At 42.5% G+C, this 19,299-nt stretch overlaps 1 protein-coding gene across 2 annotated transcripts in view; it reads left to right on the top strand.

The window, feature by feature from the left end:
• The first annotated feature begins 6,789 nt into the window (after positions 1-6,789).
• gnao1a (guanine nucleotide binding protein (G protein), alpha activating activity polypeptide O, a) overlaps positions 6,790-19,299 on the top strand; it is a 335,051-nt gene continuing 322,541 nt past the window's right edge. Inside the window, exons 1-2 of one of the 2 annotated variants that reach the window (XM_034177090.1) lie at positions 6,790-7,044; positions 7,615-7,657. In XM_034177090.1, the coding sequence (XP_034032981.1) occupies positions 6,927-7,044; positions 7,615-7,657 (161 nt within the window). In that variant the 5' untranslated portion in view covers positions 6,790-6,926. The remainder of the gene's footprint in view (positions 7,045-7,614; positions 7,658-19,299) is intronic. The other variant, XM_034177089.1, reaches the window with a different exon arrangement.

Genomic DNA, 19,299 nt, shown 5'->3' with positions numbered 1-19,299 from the left:
AACGTGGCCTCATTACACTGTTTCCGTAAACACTTTGGACACCTCTGCTCTTGGAGATCAATGTCCTTTTGGTGGTATGGGTACTGTGCTTGGATGAAGTAATCAAGATGTAATTGAGCTCAATGACTAAATGAATTAATGACTTGTAAGAAATAGCAGTCATATTGGGGGCAAAAAATTGAAAAATCTGACTTTGCCCAAGTTTAAAAAACTGTGTGGAACTCATTTATGGGAAGGACTTTGAAGCCTCTTGTATTAGTCGTAATAGGCCCTGCCTGTTGGTGCTCGTGCTTATCTCCAGATTCTGCAGTGTCACCGTGACGAGAGTCTATCTAGTGAGACTCACCCTGGATAGGATGCCATTCGCTTCCTCAGCCAAGGCCGTGTACCCATTTACATTTGGTAGGATGAGACAATATACAAATATGACTGGTTGGAGGGCAGCATAATGGAATGTCACCCCTCGGGATCATTGTTGCTGTTGTATGGCTGGGGGGCCTGGCTGCCTTTTTGTTTCTGTCTTTTGTTTTACTTCCAGGTGGCTTGCATTGGGACTGAGTGGCTGTGTTGCTGAGGTTATCAGGACCTCACCCTGATCACCTGCGGCCTCGTCAGGACTCACAGCTGTGGTGCATCTATATGGATTGGAACATGGTGGCATTTAAGACTGGAGTATACAGTGTGTATTTGCCAGAGACTCGACCCTTGTGACCAGACGGTGAGATCGTCGTCTCGGGAGCCATCTCATCATCAGTGGATGCAGAGAACGTCCAGGGTTTGATGCACGGTCTGTGAAAGAGGAGGGGTGAGGTCTCACGCTCGTCCAGCACACTTCCTGAGGTACGTTAGATTTTGTGACTAACGTTTATACAGTCAGTAATGTGGTGTCCCTTACACCTTATTATATTGAGCTGTACGTAGTCATGTATCGGCTTCCACTGCAGTGGAGTTTTGTGAACTGGATGTTCCATGCCTGCAGGTTGGGAAGCTGATTAGTAATTAAGCCAGGAAGTGTTTGCTGTTTATGTACACCTTTGAGTGGTCTCTCTGTGTGTAGAGTGTGGACTCACATAATGGTTCCTTCTTTCACAGACTCGGTTTGTTGCGGCCACCTGGGGGGTGTCGGCGGGGTCCTTGGGTCCGAACGGCTTCTGGCTCCGGACCGTTAGCGCTGCTGGGAGCGCACTGTATCACCACCACGCCAGACCGCACACTCTTTTGTTGTTTTGTATCACATCACTGTTATGTATTAAATTCAGTTAGCCTTTGTACCGTGCTCTGCTTATTTCATACTGGGTCCTTCCAACGCTGGTCGGTTCTCCGAGCTGCGTCCGACACATAACAGTAGTCTCTAGGCCAAACATCACCGGACCCAGCGGTAGCAGAGACGGTAACGCGCCGGGAAGGCGGCAGGCAGACGTTCAGTAGTTATCCGGATCAGTTGCGGGTGCTCTCCCGCCCGGATGGTGCGTGTTTGAGACCCATTGCTGAATACTGATTTGTGCTCTCTTGCAGCCGTGTTCCTGTGTTGTGCCTTATCCGTGGGTCGTGGTGGAGTGTGACTGGTGATGGCTTCGCGTCACACTCCGACCGGGTAAGAGGTTTAAACGGGAGCTGCAAGAGTGTGTCTGTAATGGGTGCACGCGCACGGCGGAGCTCTGTGGCACGGGTCGCTGAGCTTCCTGTGTTACAGTTGTAGCCCCGTTTCCCCAGATAAAGATAACTACTGCGTCTGTTGTATCAGCTCCGGCGTTATTTAGTTGAGCACATTTTGGTTGTGTGTTGCACACAGCTGCGCACGGAAATGCAGCTCGTTTGTTTTCTGTCACCAAAGGGGGGTTTTTTCATTTTTAGCACTTGGCTCCCTCTTTTGGTGACTTAGTCACATTACCGTTAAGCTCTTAAGTTAGAACAGGTGTGTTCGATTTGTTTGAGCTTAACGGTATACGTCACTGATTTGTTTTGTGTTAGTTCATTTCGTGTGGGTGTTTTTTGAGTTGGTTTTTGTGTGGGATTTATTTATTTTTTCCCACTGTTTGTGTCTGGGGTTGTGACCCTGCAGCCTGTCTAAGAAGAAAAAAAAAAAAAAAAAAGGACCCAAACAACTGTATGTTGGTCTGTTAGTCTTCTTTTTATTTCTTTTGTTTCACCCTCCCAGGTTGATGGGGACGGTCCCCTGGGGGGTGATGGGGTGGTACTTGTTTTTTTTTTTCTTTTTTTTTGTTTGTTTTTGTTATGCCCTCTCTTCTCCTCTGACTTCCAGCCGGGTGAGCCGTAGTGTCGGCGTTGCTGGAGGGGTTGCAGTTTGGTTGTGCTGGGCATTTCCCAGGTAGCCTCTACACCCGGGAGGGGGGGGGGGGGGGTTGGGGTATTTCTTTTTCTTCCCTCTCTTCTCCTCTGGCTCCAGCCGGGTGAGCCGTAGTGTCGGCGTTGCTGGAGTGGTGCAGTTTGGTTATACCTGGGCGTTTCCCGGGTAACCTCTGCATCTGGGGGGGGGGGGGGGGTTTGATTCCCTGTTCCACCTCCGGCTTCAGCACGCCTTTGGCCGTCTGCCATCGGCGTGGCTGAGGTTTGGGGCAGTGGGATATACCCGCAGCTAGTGGCTGGTGTAGAAGTCGGAGGAGTGGCGCCGTTTTGTGCCGTTTGCCATAACCGCTGTTCCACTCCTCCCGGTTGGCTTCTGGGTATACTCACGGTTGGTGACACTGACGTGCTTCCAGTTTCCACTGCGCCAAGGGGGTGGGGTTGGGGGTTGTTTTGTTTGTATGTTTTTTTTTTTCTCTCTTCTTGTTTTTCCCCCCAGTTTCCGCCTCAGGTTTTGACTGTGGTGTCCTCTGGGGGGGAAAGGGCTGTGGGTCCATCTAGCCATAGACGGCCGGGGCTGGGTCCGTTGGTCATGAGGGGAGGGGCTCCTGGGGTTGACGAGTGGTCCTCTGGGAGGCGCTGGGAGTCCCCGTGGGTGACGTTGGATCCCAGAGGGACCTCGGCTGTGGTTATTACTCCTGGAGCTGGCGGGAAGTCCTCTGGGGGGTGTTGGTCCCTACATGTCGTTTGGGGGGGGGGGGTTTTAAGCGCTTTTATTTGTAAGCTTAAGTTTGGGGTTTTTCTTTTCTCCTCTTCCCGGGGTTTGATAGGACGTCCCCTGGGGAGGGGGGGGGTGGTTTGGTTGTTTGTGTTTGTCTTTTTTGTTTATGACTAATGACCGCACATGGTTTGGATAAAAGGCTGACCGCACAGGTTTAAGAACTCCTGGCCACACCTGTGCTAAGTGACTGACTGAAACAAAGGCAAGGATGCAGCCAGAGGTGAGGACATCAACCATTCTGTTGGAAGACGAATGCAGATGCGGTTTCCAGCCATGGTCCCTGGAGGGGGGTGTTTCTCCTGGGCCAGGTTTGTGTGGTCGCCGGGGGGCTTCCGTGAGGGTGGGGTACTGTTGTATGGCTGGGGGGCCTGGCTGCCTTTTTGTTTCTGTCTTTTGTTTTTCCTTTCAGGTGGCTTGCATTTGGGACTGAGTGGCTGTGTTGCTGAGGTTATCAGGACCTCACCCTGATAACCTGCGGCTCGTCAGGACTCACAGCTGTGGTGCATCTATATGGATTGGAACATGGTGGCATTTAAGACTGGAGTATACAGTGTGTATTTGCCAGAGACTCGACCTTGTGACCAGACGGGTGAGATCGTCGTCTCGGGAGCCATCTCATCATCAGTGGATGCAGAGAACGTCCATGGTTGATGCACGGTCTGTGAAGAGAGGGGGTGAGGTCTCACGCATCGTCAGCACACTTCCTGAGGTACGTTAGATTTTGTGACTAACGTTTATACAGTCAGTAAATGTGGTGTCCCTCACACCTTATTATATTGAGCTGTACGTTAGTCATGTATCGGCTTCCACTGCGTGGAGTTTTGTGAACTGGAGTTCCATGCCTGCAGTTGGGAACGGATTAGTAATTAAGCCAGGAGGTTTGCTGTTTATGTACCCTTTGAGTGGTCTCTCTGTGTGTAGAGTGTGGGACTCGCATAATGGGTCTTCCTTCTTTCACAGACTCGGTTTGTTTGCGGCCACCTTGGGGGTGTCGGCGGGGTCCTTGGGTCCGAACGGCTTCTGCTCCGGACCGTTAGCGCTGCTGGGAGCGCACCGTAGCACCACCACGCCAGACCGCACACTCTTTGTTGTTTTGTATCACATCACTGTTATGTATTAAATTCACGTTAGCCTTTGTACCGTGCTCTGCTTATTTCATACTGGGTCCTTCAAACGCTGGTCGGTTCTCCGAGCTGCGTCCGACACATAACAGTTGCCCTTTGTTTTATTATACATCTGTGTAGTTAATAAATTTATCTTTACAATTGTGTGGAAAAATTTGCTCCCATCAGTATCCACGGACGCAAACCTTCTGCTCTCCGCCATGATGTCGTCTGCGACACATCACCCCTGCACATGCGTGAAACATTGTTGCCCCATTATGACAAAATTGGTCCGCAATCACTCATAATGTTGCCCGAAATGGTGCAGAATCAGTCAATAATGTGGCTATTGTTAACTTTGGATGATTTATTGTGAAAAGTATTGCAATTATTACTCTCGAATCAGCCAATCAGAACAAAGGATTTCAGTCAGATGTATAATAATGTAAATTAAGCATCTTGTCCAAGGACACAGACAGGTAGCATAACCAGGATTCAAACCCAGGTCTACATATTGGCGTGGCAGCTCCTTATCCACTCAGCTACCAAAGTGTTTTATCAAGGAATTATTATTATTAGCTTTTATTTTTTAATGCTGTTTTAGATGGTTCATATGGTAACCTCCCCGTTTTTTAATCCCCCCCCCCCCAAAAAAAACCCCCCAACATTTTTTGGTTGGGGGCGGGGGAGCAGGTAGTAATCATCCTGTCTGTCCATGAATCTTGAAAGCGTAGCTCCTTTTTGTTAATTTTAATGAAACGTCACACAACACTAACAGAGACATGCATGAAAGAAAGTGCTGCAGGATTGACATCTTCAAGGCTTTTATTAGGGAGGGGTGTTATTTCAAAAAATTTGGAAATCTATAAATGTTGGAATATGGAATATGCATGGAATATGGAAATATACACAGAATATATGGACGGAGCCAGTGAAGATATCGGGTTCAAAAATCACCAAAAAATATCGACGAAAATGTCATGTCTTGAGAACCGCTGCACCTAGAGACTTGAAATTTGGGTCCAAATGTTGCTCAACCCCAAGTTTATATTCAACTTCTATAGTAACAATAAGCCTATCTGGTGTTTTTTAAGAGTAATTGACAAAAACCTAATTTCAGTACATATGTTACGAACAATTGTAACAAACAAAATCTATGTAGATTTTATTTCAGGAACATCAGTTGAGTATAATCATCACATGTAAAGAATGACATGGCCTCAATGAACTAATTATAAGCAACGGAGTGGTTTTCTACGTCAACAGCACATATACGACACACGCGTTACTTGAAATTTTCAAACGTTCCGTCCATATGGGTTTTTGGAACCAAATGACCAAAAATTTATCCTGCTATGGTTTATTCCGTGCATATTTCCATATTCATAGAGCAACTTTATAAAAAAGCCATATTCCACTCATTACTGTGAAATTCTTGAGAAATACCATCTTTTAAGTTTTAACAACTTTATAATATTTAAGTGTGCTTGTGTCATCTACAAAACTTTCCATGGCCTAGCCCTTCCTCCTCTGGAGGAATTTATTAGACATAGAGATCCTAACCTCAGGACTCGGTCTGCTTCTAGAGGGGACTGTGAGGTGCCCCTCAGACAAACTGCCACAGGACAAAACACCATCTCTGTGAAGGGTTGGACAAACTGGAACAGCTATACGAGACAGTCCCACCCTGAGTGAATGAGCTTAAAAAATGGCTCAAAAACAATCAAACCTGTCAACACAGGTGAGATGTATTGTACATAATCTCATGTTTTGTTTTAATTTATTTATTGTAATTATTGTTTGTTGTTGTGTGTCTGAGGACTACAGATGGAAAGTAGCTTTTAGCCAAATCTGGCATATTTACACTAAGGCATGAAAATGTACAAAGTGTTCATTAATTAATGATTAATTAATTAATTGTTCATTAATGTGCATTGTCCTCATCAAATAAACAATAAAGAAAGAAAGAATTCCATGCAAACATTTACAGATATCCAATTTTTTTTTAAATAACAGCCCTCTCTACTTTTATTATTGCTTTTTTTTTTTAATCATCATATTTGTCTGACATATAGGACAAGAAACTAGTTTGGCAGATATAGTTTCAAGCTGAATGAGACAAGTCAGAATGCCAAGAATGATCCACCACTAGGCCACGCCCCCTCTCTCTCTTTTTTTTTCTCTCCACTTTTTAAAAAAACCTTCTGACGTCAGCAACCTGCAATTGAACGGATGAACTAACGGCGGAGCCCCAGCCGGAGCTACCGGGAGGCAGCGGCGGCAGCAGCAGCGTTTCCCCACAGCGAACTGGAGGAACCAAACGGTGGAACCAACCGGAACATACTGGAAGCGAACGATGCGCGCGCTGCTCACCGCCGCCCAGTGACACCGACAGACGGTGATTTAACGCTTTTTTTTTTTTTTTTTTTTTTTAAAGAGACAAAACAAAAAGGACGGATTTTGGAATTTTTTTTCCCGCTGTTTTTGCTCTGTGGATCAAGCGAGCTCGATTTAAATGTTTAACGGTACCGTGTCGCCGGTTTGAGAGCGGGAGCAGCCCAGAAAGAGACCGAGGGGGGTTCAAATAGAAGGAAATAATAAGCCAACGAGCCGCTGCTTTTTTTCTTTTTCTTTCTTTTTTCCGTGTGTGTGTGTGTGTGTGTGTGTGTGTCTCCTCCGTCCTGTGTAATTGTGTGGTTCCCGGTTCCGGTGACGCTCTCACGCTGTGTTCTCTCACCATGGGATGTACTCTGAGCGCCGAGGAGCGGGCGGCTCTGGACCGGAGCAAAGCCATCGAGAAGAACCTGAAGGAGGACGGACTGACCGCCGCCAAAGATGTCAAACTGCTGCTGCTCGGTAAGAGGCGCGGGTTCGATTCCCGGGGCCTGCGGAGAAATCAGACGGAGGGGGGCGGGGGGAGGATTAAAGGTGTGGTGATGGTTTAAAAAAAAATCCATTAAATGTGCAGATAAATGCACCTGCTGCACACATATGTATATATACACACATCATTCAGTGACACGACATACATGCAGCCAGGAATAAATACAAAATAATAATAATAATAATAATAATAAAGGCTGTATAAATGCACCAGTGCAGGTTGGGTCATTTGGGTGGCAGATAGATGCATTGAGTCTTTTGTGGGGAATTAGCCTTTTAAGTATTTAATCTATTTGACGAACTCAGTTAGGTGGATGGTGGAAGGAAGGAATAAAGAAGGATGTGAGGGAAGGAGGGAGGCAGCAGCCACTTTCTCCATCTTTTCATCCCCGCCCACTGCCTCATCCTCACTCACTTAAGGCTTTTAACAGGGTGATTCTCCCTTTATTCTCTCTCTCTCTCGCTCTCTCTCTCTCTCTCTCTCTTGCTTGCACATATCCATCCCCCCCTTTAACATGGTCTTCTTCTGTCTTCCCCCTCCAGGGGCTGGAGAGTCGGGGAAAAGCACCATCGTCAAACAGATGAAGTAAGTCTTCAACTGCCACGGTCCAGTAACCACAGTGTCCATGTGTCCTCTTTCCTTTTCTCTCTCCTTTTCTTCCCCTAGTTTGCGAGCCTGCAGCACCTTGATTGTTCTTTTTTTTTTTTTTTTTGGTTGTTTGATCCCATACTTAAGGGGTTGAAGCCTGACCATTCTTTTCTCACCCCTTTTCAAACATGTCTTTTGGGTGTGGAAGGAAAATCCTCTTGGTTGCTGTCTTTCTATGAAGTTGTGTTATGGGGCTGCATCCTCCCAGCCCAAAGGAACCAACCAGCGCAGTTGTTGTTGTTTACATGCTCAGCACCAGTGTTCTTTAAATAGCGGGCACACTTGTTTGTGCACCCATGGTTGTTTTGCCTTTAAAATAAGGTGTGGTTAGGCAGTGTTGGAACGTTGCAGCAGAAAATGTTTGCGCCATAGACCAACCAAAAACCTAGTCTAAAGTGGAGCACAGGGTTTTCCTGCCATTTATACAGTGTAATATCCAGATAGGCCTCACAAATGCAGGTTCACTGCATACATACACTCTACATGTACACACAATAAAACTGAATTGGCAGTGGCAGTTGCCCAAAATCAAATTTAATACTAATGGAAAAACAGAAAACGTCATGTTGACGCTTAACTGCTTCACCTCAGGGAGCTTTGGTGGCTTCTAGGATTTAAAACTCCTTGCATTAATTCAGATGTCTCACACTGATTCCGAAAAGGGCTAGGGTGCCGGGTTTCTTTGCAACCACCCACTGCATCAGTTGATTTCACTGATTGTCACTTTGAGCAGATGGAATCAGTTAATCATTTGTAGATATCTGTGGGTGTCTTCAGCTACCTTAATTGATTACATGAATTTAATGTCTGTCTTGGACTAGTTGCAACTAGTCCAAGCTTAGGAGTAGGCCCTACTCCTAAGCTCCATCTAATACCCTTGCACAGATATTGAAGGGAGCTTGAGAGTATATTCATCTAGTCTATATGTATTTTGTAGACTTGGAAAGGTGTATGGCCAAGTCCCCCAAGGTGTCCTGTGGGTGGTGCTGTAGGAGTACTGGGTACCAGGACAGCTGAAACGCATAAGGAGCTGTGTCAGTTGTTCAGTAATTCTGATTGCTTCAAAAGGCAGTGATTTCTGATGTGCTCTGGAACAGGTTTGAGGCAGAGTATTGAAACAACTGGGATACGGATTAGCACCTCAAAATCTGAGACCATAGTCCTCTATCAGAAAAGGGTGGATTGTCCGCTCAGGGTCAAGGGAGACTTATTACCCCAAGAGGAGGAGTTCAAGTACCTCAGTATCTAGTTCACAGGTGGGGGTAAAATGGAGTGTGAGGTCAACAGACAGATTGAGGCTGCATCTGAGGTCTTGCAGATGCTGTTCCAGACAGTCATGGTGAAGAAAGAGCTGAGCCATAAGGCGAGGCTTTTGATTTACCAGTTTATTTACGCTCTTATCCTCACCTATGGTCATGAGCTTTGAGTAGTGACACAAAGTACAAGATCACAGATACAAGATACAGAAATGAGGTTCCTCCATCGGGTATCTGATCTTACACTCAGGTGGGGTGAAAAGCTCAAATATCTGTGAGGAACTCTGAGTAGAGCTCCTGCAACTTTGCATCAAAAAGTGCCTGTTGTGGTATTTTGGGCATCTGGTGAGGATGCCCCGTGGAGAAGAAGAAGAAGACCGGGACATGCTGGAAGGATTATGTCTCTCAACTCCCTTGGGAATGCTTCAGAATCAGAATTAGAGGACTTGGCGAAGGATAAGTAGTAAGTGTGAGCTGAGTTGTTTGGTCTGCTGCCACCACAACCCACACCTGGATAAAAGGCAGAAAAGTGAATGAATATCTTTGGTCTAGATTTTCAGTACATGACAGTTTGAATAGAATGGAATAGTCTTTATTGTCATTGTACAGGGGCGGGGGGTACAACGGAATTAGGGGTGCTCCCACAGAGCTGCTCTACACCACAAAAAACAAAACAACATATCTTATACACCACAAAAAATGGTTTAAATATGAAATATTCACTGTATACTAGTGTGTGTGTGTGTGTGTGTGTTTGTGTGTGTGTGTGTGTAAACATGAATAAAGTACAGTTTAAAAAGTGGCTGTTAACATTTAGGGCAGTGATTGTGGACACCAAAAATCAGTAAAAAATAATAAAGTAGCTGTATATGAATGCCACTGGCTAATGGGAGGAAGTCCACTTATCTGGAGAAAACCTGTGCATGCCAAGACAGAACGTGCACACTTCACCCAGAATGTTCTAACTCAAATCAAATGTAGGACCTTTTAGCACTTTGGTGCCATCATACAGCCCACCTGCGTCATGTCAGAACAGTTTATTGATGCAAAACACATATTGAATGTCCTGCAGCAAATAACACAGCTTGTTGAAAGTTCTCAGGGTAAACGTATATCATCATCATATTCTCAGTTTTTTTTTAAATAAATTAAAATGTAGTGATATAATATCATGCTAGCCACCATGGATGGCCATGCAGGAAAGGCTGACGAAACTTGACTTCGCAGATGATGCTGGGATCTTTGAGGAATCAGTAGATGCCTTGATTGCAACACTTGTGAAGCTGAGTGAAGAGTTGGATGGTCTGCGTCTGCAGCTGTCCTGGATCAAGACCAAAATCCAGGTTTTCAGTGACTTGTTGGACTTGGCCTTCACAAGTGTATGCAGTGAAATTGTTGAACTTGTAGAGGGATTCAGTTATCTTGGCAATGACGTTAGTGTTTCTGGGTCTTTTGACTTTGTGTTGGAGTGATGCCTGGGAAGAGTTTATGGACTGACAAGGTTGGTCATGAGTGTTTGGTGATGGCTGTAACTTTGGAGCCCACACAAGCTTTTAGGGTCCTGGTGCTTCTTGTCTCACTGTATGATTGTGAGACTCTGATGCTAACCAGTGACCTAAGGTGACAACGAGATATCTTTGGCACTCTGCCTTCGGTGCTACTGGAATTACTTTATGTCAAACCAACAGTTACTTCAGGAAACGCTGATGAAGAGTAAACCTTTCGCTGTACATTCTGGCCATGAAGCACATTTCTTTGGGCATGATCCAGTCCATAGTTGCCATAGTGTTGAAGACCCCAGTGGCTACAGGAGACCAAGTGATGCCCATGTGTCACCTGGCTGCAGCAGATAGGTGGTTACCCTACAGTCTCATCAGCTACAGTGAGGGTGATAAGCAGTTTGCTGTTTGACATTTGATGGATTTTCCCAGGACACGCCCAGTTCGTGGTTAGGATTGGGTATTGAGAACCGGTTCTTTTCGGGTATCGTTAATGATTTGATCCACCACATTAATAGCCTTTTTGCTTAACGATTCCCTTATCGGTCCTTCTGAGCGGCCGTTGTTTTTGGGGGTGTTTGTCGGGAAAATGATCATGTCTCTACGTTGATTACAGAACCCCTGCAGGGTCAATAATCAACTGTTTCTGCAGCACTCTTCTTTGAAGCTTGAAGCAATGAAGCATTAACCGACCCACTGCTTTGTTGGTTCTTGTTTTATTCTCTGTTTTATTTTGCTTTATCATAATTTATCCCAGCTAAAACCCCAAAGAGCATATGTCTGTGCATAATATTTACCTACCTTTTTAATGTTAAACCAACCTGTTATGGTCTTCTGAAACAGTCAATATATTTTCTAAGTTAAAAACAGGGCCGGTGCGTTAGACCGAACGCGTTAGCATGTCTATGGCATTTTTAAAGTTAAAGTTAGCATTAAGCTGTTCGCATCTCAGCACGTTTCAGCGTTTGTTGTCGTAAAAGAGTCAAATGTACTACAAATTGTAATATTTTTAAATTTATTTTTGTTCATATATTAATAATAATAGCAACAACAATAATAATAATAATGCTAATGATAATAATAACTAATAATGTTACAATACTTTTTTACATAAAGAGACAAAAAAAAAACGGATTAAAAACACAACAGAAAATATAAAACCAACTAACAATGAACATAAATAAATAAATATAGAAATAAATAACTGTTTCCTGTGAACACCCAGTGAGTCTTACACCTCCACTTCATCCCTGTGTTATTTAAGTTGAATGACAATTTGTTTCGGTCAAACCATATTTTAAATTTGTTCTTTTCTTCACTGATTTCCTCCATAGTAAGGGCAGAATACTACTGGAATGAATTTGAATAAGTTGTTTTTTCTCACCAAAATGGATGCTGCGGTCAGATTTTGTTTATATTTATTTATGTCCAGAGATCAAGGATACAGTGACCAATTTCATATTTATTTACTTTAAGACTCAATAAAATGTTGTTGACATAGAAAACCTGTAAAGCCTACTTTTAGTACACAGAAAATTCACAAGAGGTATCGATAAGGGAATCGATAAGGGAATGGGATCGATAAGCAGAATTGATAATGGAATCGATATTGATAAAATCTTATCTATACCCATCCCTATTCGTGGTTGCTTGGTATTAATGTGCACAATGATTAAAGATAGGTTCTAAAGAACAGGACAAACCGGACACTGTCACTATGAGGTTGTAATGTCATGCTTGACTACTTAACGGAACCAAAGTTCATTTGAGTTGTATCAGTGGAATGTCTTTCACAGTGATGTTCTGTGATGTTCTGTTCTTACGGCTAATACTGCTGTAAGATGTCTTATAAGTGCCTAAGCACCTTGGGGCAACTGTTTGTTGTGATTTGGCACTATATAAATAAAATTGATTTGATTTGAATTGATAAGTCAATTCAGAGGTGTCATCTGCTTACAAAACAGAATTTGTAGATTTAGAACTAACTTTTTCAAAATATGAGAAAAAATGACATATATTAGATTGCAGAAATAAGCTGTTTTGTGCACGTTATCCTTCATCTTGGTTTATTTTGTTCGAGCGAGCAGCCAGCTGTCATCACGCTGCCTTTTTCCTTGGATTGGCAGTCGCTGTGTCGCGTTGCTCAGCCTTTGCCTAAAATAGACGTCTTGTTTATTTTGACCCTGCCTAGGTGGTGGCATAGCGACATCTCTTATTGCTGCAAAATGCCTACTCTGATTGAAAATGAGTGGCAGGTTGCCGCTTTACCTCTGTTGCTTGTAGCTAATGTGACCGTAGGGTTACTTTTGAGGGGTGAGGATTGACCTGTTGTCTTCCTAGGCGGTTTCTGTCCAGAACCCAAACCGCGGTGTGGTGGATGCGGTGAGGTATGATGCCAACTCATACTCTCAGACCTGCCATGACCGTAATTATTGAATTATTGACAAAAAATAGTCAAAAAATAATAAAAAATAAATACTAGATTATCTCAAAGATTTGTCTTCCTCTTCAAATGGCTAGCATTGCCACCAAGACCTGTTAACATTGTGCAATAGGAAGTGAACCAGTCATGCTAAAAATGACAGGTTGGTTTGTACAGTATTGACCACAAGGATTTCCATCTTTTTCACACATATTTACAAAACATCGGTACCAGATTTATATTCAAATGCTGAGTTTTCTTGAACCCTAAATTTGTTTGACTCGGTAGTGCATTGCTGTTTTAAAATTAATCCAGGCTTTTTTCCTCAAAGGTTGCTATCGGTTGACATTTACTGCTGCAGCATTATACTATTGTGTAAATACCAAGTGGTCTGTTGGAGTGGACGTCGGTGTGTCTGAATGCCTACTTACTGACCGTCAATCACACTATTACTCCAATACAGCTGTGATAAAACACTGCTACAGTCTTCCTGCCTAACTGCTGCAGGGATTTAAAGTGTGCTCACGGTATTTAGCTGTGGGTTTAGTGGCTTAATTAAAGCCGTCTTCATGTTTTTTCTCCTATGGTATCATTACAGTGTCCTTATAATACTCCTACAGGGACTTATAACTGCTTGTTGGTGTTCACTGGAGAGCATCTTGGAACCATATCACATTTTTTTTGTGTGTTTGCCGTGTCACTGTAATATACACGTGAGATTTATTGTTAAAATTATTATTACAGTATTATTAAGATGAGCTGTGTTTGGGTTTGAATATAAACTGGACCCCTTTCTGTTTGTGTAATCCCACTCTGGCATACAGCTTTTCAGCGAGCTCTACTGCAGCGTCATTTACAGAGAGCCAAGTGCGTTTTAGCCGGTAATGGCTTTGGCTGTGGCCGTATATTGAAATATCACATGACGATATGCATCGGTGGGTCCAGATGAGGCTGTTTCTGAGGTGATGACGGGAACTCCAGCAGCACTTTCTGCACACATAAAAGCCTCCTGAGCTTGCTGAATGAGGAGGATGCCTACAGGCTAAGATGTGAAGTAAGTGGAAAATGAAATGGTTGTGCTGGACTTTACTATGTCACATGTTTATGTGGCTTGGATTAATACCAGGTAACAGTAGTAATTGATTGTGTGGGCTACTAAAAAAAAAATTCCCATATGAGTGTGTGATGGAGGAAAAATGATGTCGCTATCAACATTTTGTATCATGATGTTCTTAGGCTTTGTAAAATGCAGTGAGTGAATGAAGATATATATATATATATATATATATCAATCAATCAATCAATTTTTTTTTATATAGCGCCAAATCACAACAAACAGTTGTCCCAAGGCGCTTTATATTGTAAGGCAAGGCCATACAATACCACATATATATATATATATATATATATATATATATATATATATATATATATATATATATATATATATATATATATATATAAATGAGAACAAACTGATTACATTTAGGTTCAATTTGATACGCCAGATTAAGACATAAAATAAGTTTGTTTTGCTAATTCAATATATACCATACAGTGGATAAATATGTATTGAACAGTGGTGGGCACAGCTAACCAAAAAGTTAGCTTCGATAACTGGTAATCAGCTAACTGAAAAGTTGTTTTTTAACACTAAACTGATAAACTGCCTAAAAACTTATCAGAAGCTACAGCTAATCAATAACTTTAAATTTGATCTCTCATATGCTCTCAGCTGCCAAACACAGCCACAGCTTCTAATGTTCAAATCTTCAGAATGAGTGCATTATTTTAAAATGAACAGATATGTGTTATATATCCACTTAGTGCATTTTAAGAGTTTACATTAATGTAGTTATTCTGTCCGGAATAATGTTATTTATAAAGCAAAACTATAAATGAAACCTGCTTCCCATTTCAAGACCTCTGCCTCATTGCTAGACCACAGTATAGGGTTAAGGAATAATGTTTTTTTTTGTGGCAGTTTGGTTGCCAGGCTGCTGGGGGCAGAGTTGAGCTGAGCTCCTCTTACCTACCTCACTATTGCAAAATACATAGCAGACAGGCGCAAAAGGGATTATAAATGCTTTTGAAGTTACTAACTATTAAAAAAAATAATGTTAGCGGTCTAAAAGTTATCGGAACTAAATTTATCGGAAGATAATTGGTCCGATGATGGTTTTAAAAATTATCTGAGAAGCTAATCCCTTAACAAAAACATTATCTTTGATAATTATCTGTTATCGGATTAGCTGAACAGTGCCCACCACTGGTATGGAACACGCCACCTTTTTTTCTCAGTAAATCTATTTTTAAAGATGCTATTGACATGAATAATGTCAAGTCAGTATGTGGTGCAAATGTTGAACTTGTAGAGACTTTCACTTATCTCAGCAGTGACGTACAGGTCTCTGGGTCCTCGGCCTTTGAGATTGAAAGGCTCCTGGGAAGAGCTTATGGAGTCATGAGGTCACTGGGACAGAGGTGTTTGATGGTGTCAATGTCTTTGTGTGTGTCTGTAGGTGTCTGGTTGTCTTTGGTATTCTGTCTTTTTGGAGGATTCTTGGGTACCAGTGGAATGACTTTGTGTCAAATGAGGGGTTACTTAGACTAAGATGAGGGGTATCACTTGTGTTGTGAGGGAGCATCTGCTTCAACATTTTGGCGATGTGCCGCGTTTCTCTGTACATGATCCAGCATGTAGATACTTGACTGTTGAGGACTCTAGTAGCTAGAGAAGTCCAGGGGCAGCTATGTTTCACCTGGCTGTGGTACATGGATGGTTACTTTAGAGATGTGGAGATGGTTTTCTGCCTGGGTGGTTGCCACCAAGGATCCAGGGCAGTTTCGTGGTGTCTTGGATGTGGTGAAGGACAGCATCAATGCATGCTCCCAGAGTTCACTTGGGTCTTGACTGTCTGATTTCCAGTGGTGACCCTGTAGCACTAATTGTAGGGTCCTAGAGGCCACTGTTGCTTGTTGGCATGATTAGTCTTATCAAGAGGGAGACTGTATAAGTTTTGTTGTGATCACCTGAAACCTCAACTTCCTCTAACCTCCAACAAGGAGGTATTTTGATTACTTATGTTTTTGTTTGCATTCCTGGATAGAGGTGTTTGGCAGTGGTGGTACCTGTGGAGGAGAACAGTGGATCCAGTCTTTGGGTTCTTGGAACTTCTCGTCATACTGTAGGGTTGTGATACTTGTACACTAAGCAGTGACCTAAGTCAACAGCTGGATGTCTCTGGGACCAAGGGCACAATTTAGAACTAGAAATGGGGGGGCAAAGTGCGAGGCCCGAAGGGCTGAAGCCCATAGGCCGGGGGTCTGGGGGCCACTTTAGGCCCCCAAAAGCCAACGGTTTCTAGATAAGCTCAGATGCATTCTGAGCATCCAGAACAGTAATTTTAATGTTTTGAGAAGACCATAAAGTGGACACCATTTGACTTATGCAGTTTGAAACTGTGGATATAAGTACTTTATTCTGAGAATAGTCAGCATTGATTTTATTAACATTCTGTTGTAAATAAGGTATCACCACATGTGTAGAACTCAAAAAGAATGATAGGTTCAGTTTTCATTAAAAAACAACTGCAATGTGGTAAAATGTATTCATAAATATGAAAGAACAGGCTCTTAATAATTATTAACTATCGCATACTGTATTTTTTTTCTCAAGATTTGTTTTTGCATAAATTTGAAAAACCAACAGATCATAAGTTTAGGATAAATTACTTATCATGAAGTGGCAAGTGGCACTAATGACAACACTCATACTGAACAAAATTTTGCTTGCATAGACTGGTTTTGGAGATCAAGCAATAATTGCAGATGGGCTTTCTGAGGTCCCACATAGCTTTTCTGGTTTCCTTTTCTAACCTTCAGAATTTAGTAAATTAGCATATGGTCCATTGATACTTATGTGTAGACACTAGTCCTTAGAGGCAACTACTTTTGGTTTCAAATCTGTGCAAATGCAGTCCCAGAAAATTCAGAATGTGCCAAACAAGAAACAGGTGTTGTAAACAAGTCAATGCTGCTAAAAATACAAACTTGCAGAAACAAAGACACTATTCTGACATGGTTTTGCACATAAGACTGACTTAGCATGTTTCAAGTACACACATATATGTCAGAAGGTGGGGGGGGACATACCATATTCTGCCCCCCCCCCCCCCGGTTGAAAAGGTGGGGGGGGGACATGTCCCCTCTATCCCCCACCAAATTGCGCCCATGTCTGAGACTAGATCTGTCCAGAGGATCCTTGGGTACCTCTGTACTGGAATGGCTTTGTCAAACAAACACAAAATTAAGGAGACTGAAATGAGGAAAAGATGTTGAAAGGTGATGGATAAAGAAAATGATCATGTGGCTTGTGGCCAATTGGAAGTGGGAATTAAATTTTGACAGGGTGCAGTTTTTGAAGATTGAAATAATAGGTTTCCTGATATTTTAATGTTCTGCTTCTTAGCGCAGATATTGGACGTAGTTGGAGGAAGCTGCTTATTGAGTGTTGGACTGCAGTTTATTCATGAAGCATTTTGTTTTATTTAGAGACACTTTGTCGTTTCCAGAACTACACCAGAGGAGTACAAAGCCTTTGCTGCACTTTCTTTGATGTTGCTTTGTAAATTTAGGGCAGGGGTGCTCAAGTTCAGTCCTCGAGAGCTACCTTCCTGATACTCTTAGGCTGGGTTGCACCAAAGTGGTTTAAACTTTAATCTACATTTAATCTCAGTTTACTTTTTAGTCATGTTGCACCAAACTTAAACTTAGTTTAAATTTAGTTTCCACTAATCTCTGGTTAAATCTAATCCATGGCTAATCTCAGATTTAATACCCCACTTAAATTTAGATTAATTGTGAGTCTGTTGCACCAGTGGTTTTAACCCAAGGATAAACCTGGATTGCCTGTTTAATATAAACCACCCCTGGAGGAGGTTTAAATTAGTTATTCGGACAACATGGCTGCTGTTATTCGTCTGCTTGAGTTACAAGATAGAGTTCCACGCAGAAATATTCAAGATAGGCTAAACCCTGTTGAATTCTACAGCAACAGTGAGTTTCTCCAGCGGTACAGATTCACAAAAGAGTCTGTATTGTACCTCAATAAAAAAGTCGGACCAGCTATCAAGCACAGAAGCCGCATCGGATTTTGCCTTGCTTTTTAAATTCTTCCAGCAGCCTTTCAGCTGAGCCTTGTCCCTGGCCTCCTTTATTCCCGTTGCCCCATTGAATCTCTCCGTTAATGATGCCCACGCCTGCTCCTTCTTTTCTGTCGTTAAATTCCCAAATTCCTCCATCAGCCCTGCCAGTAAATTTTTCTCAAAAGAAGAAAAATTGGATGCCCTTTAACGAGGTGCCATCTTCACTGATGCCATCTTCACTGCCCGAGTGATACAATGTAACGGCCGGCATGCGACAGTGTTTACAAATATATCAAACAGGCCATTCCAGAGCACTGAACACAATGGCCCATTATATTATTATATAATTCAATGTGTCATCATTTGTTTGTTTACAGTCAATGTTAGTTGTATGTTTTGTCTATTTATGCATACATTTAACCATACCCATTAATGGCGGCTGATGAACATATTTAAGTTTATTTTAATCCTTGATCAAACCAGTTTAGGTAATCCAGGGTTAAATTTAAGACATGCAACACATCAAAGATTAATTTAAACCCAGTTTAAACATGGATTTACTAAATTAAGTTTAGGCCTAAACTAGGTTTAATTTAAGATATGTTGGTGCAACCCAGCCTTAGTTATCTCCCTGCTCCAACACACCTGAAGCCAATGAAAGACTCGTTAGCAGGCTTTTAATGAGCCTTTCATTGGATTCAGGTGTGTTGGAGCAGGGAGACAACTAAGAGTATCAGGAAGGTAGCTCTCGAGGACCAAACTTCAGCACCCCTGATTTAGGGTATGGTCATGTGACTGGTTGTGAATGTGTGTAGAGCTTGGCCATTCCAGAGCACTGAACACAGAGCTTGGCATCATATAGAAATAATTGCAGAGGTTTTTGTTTTGAATCTAAAATAAGTACAGTAGTTTCAGTGTATGCCAGCAGGATACAGTTCCTATATATATATGTAAAACTGTGTCGATATGATGGAGTTGATACAGTTGTATGCAAAAGTTTGGGCACCCCTGATAATTTTCATGATTTTCCTTTATAAATCATTGGTTGTCTGGATCAGAAATTTCAGAGAAAGTGTAACCCCTTAAGCCCTAGAGCCTATTTCACCAAAATCACATACCCATACATTATGATTTATTTCTCAGCTTGTAATAAGTCAGAAATGCAAAAGTTTGGATCAGCTAAAAGACAGGTCCTAGAGGATGTTGTGGATGCAAAAAAAAATTGAAATAAAAACTTGGTAGGAGCAAATGAGGG

Source organism: Thalassophryne amazonica, chromosome 8 (assembly GCF_902500255.1).
Source record: "Thalassophryne amazonica chromosome 8, fThaAma1.1, whole genome shotgun sequence".
In the NCBI taxonomy this organism is placed as follows: Eukaryota; Metazoa; Chordata; class Actinopteri; order Batrachoidiformes; family Batrachoididae; genus Thalassophryne; species Thalassophryne amazonica.
Note: the sequence above shows the minus strand (reverse complement) of the source record. Positions and strands in the feature narration are given on the sequence as shown.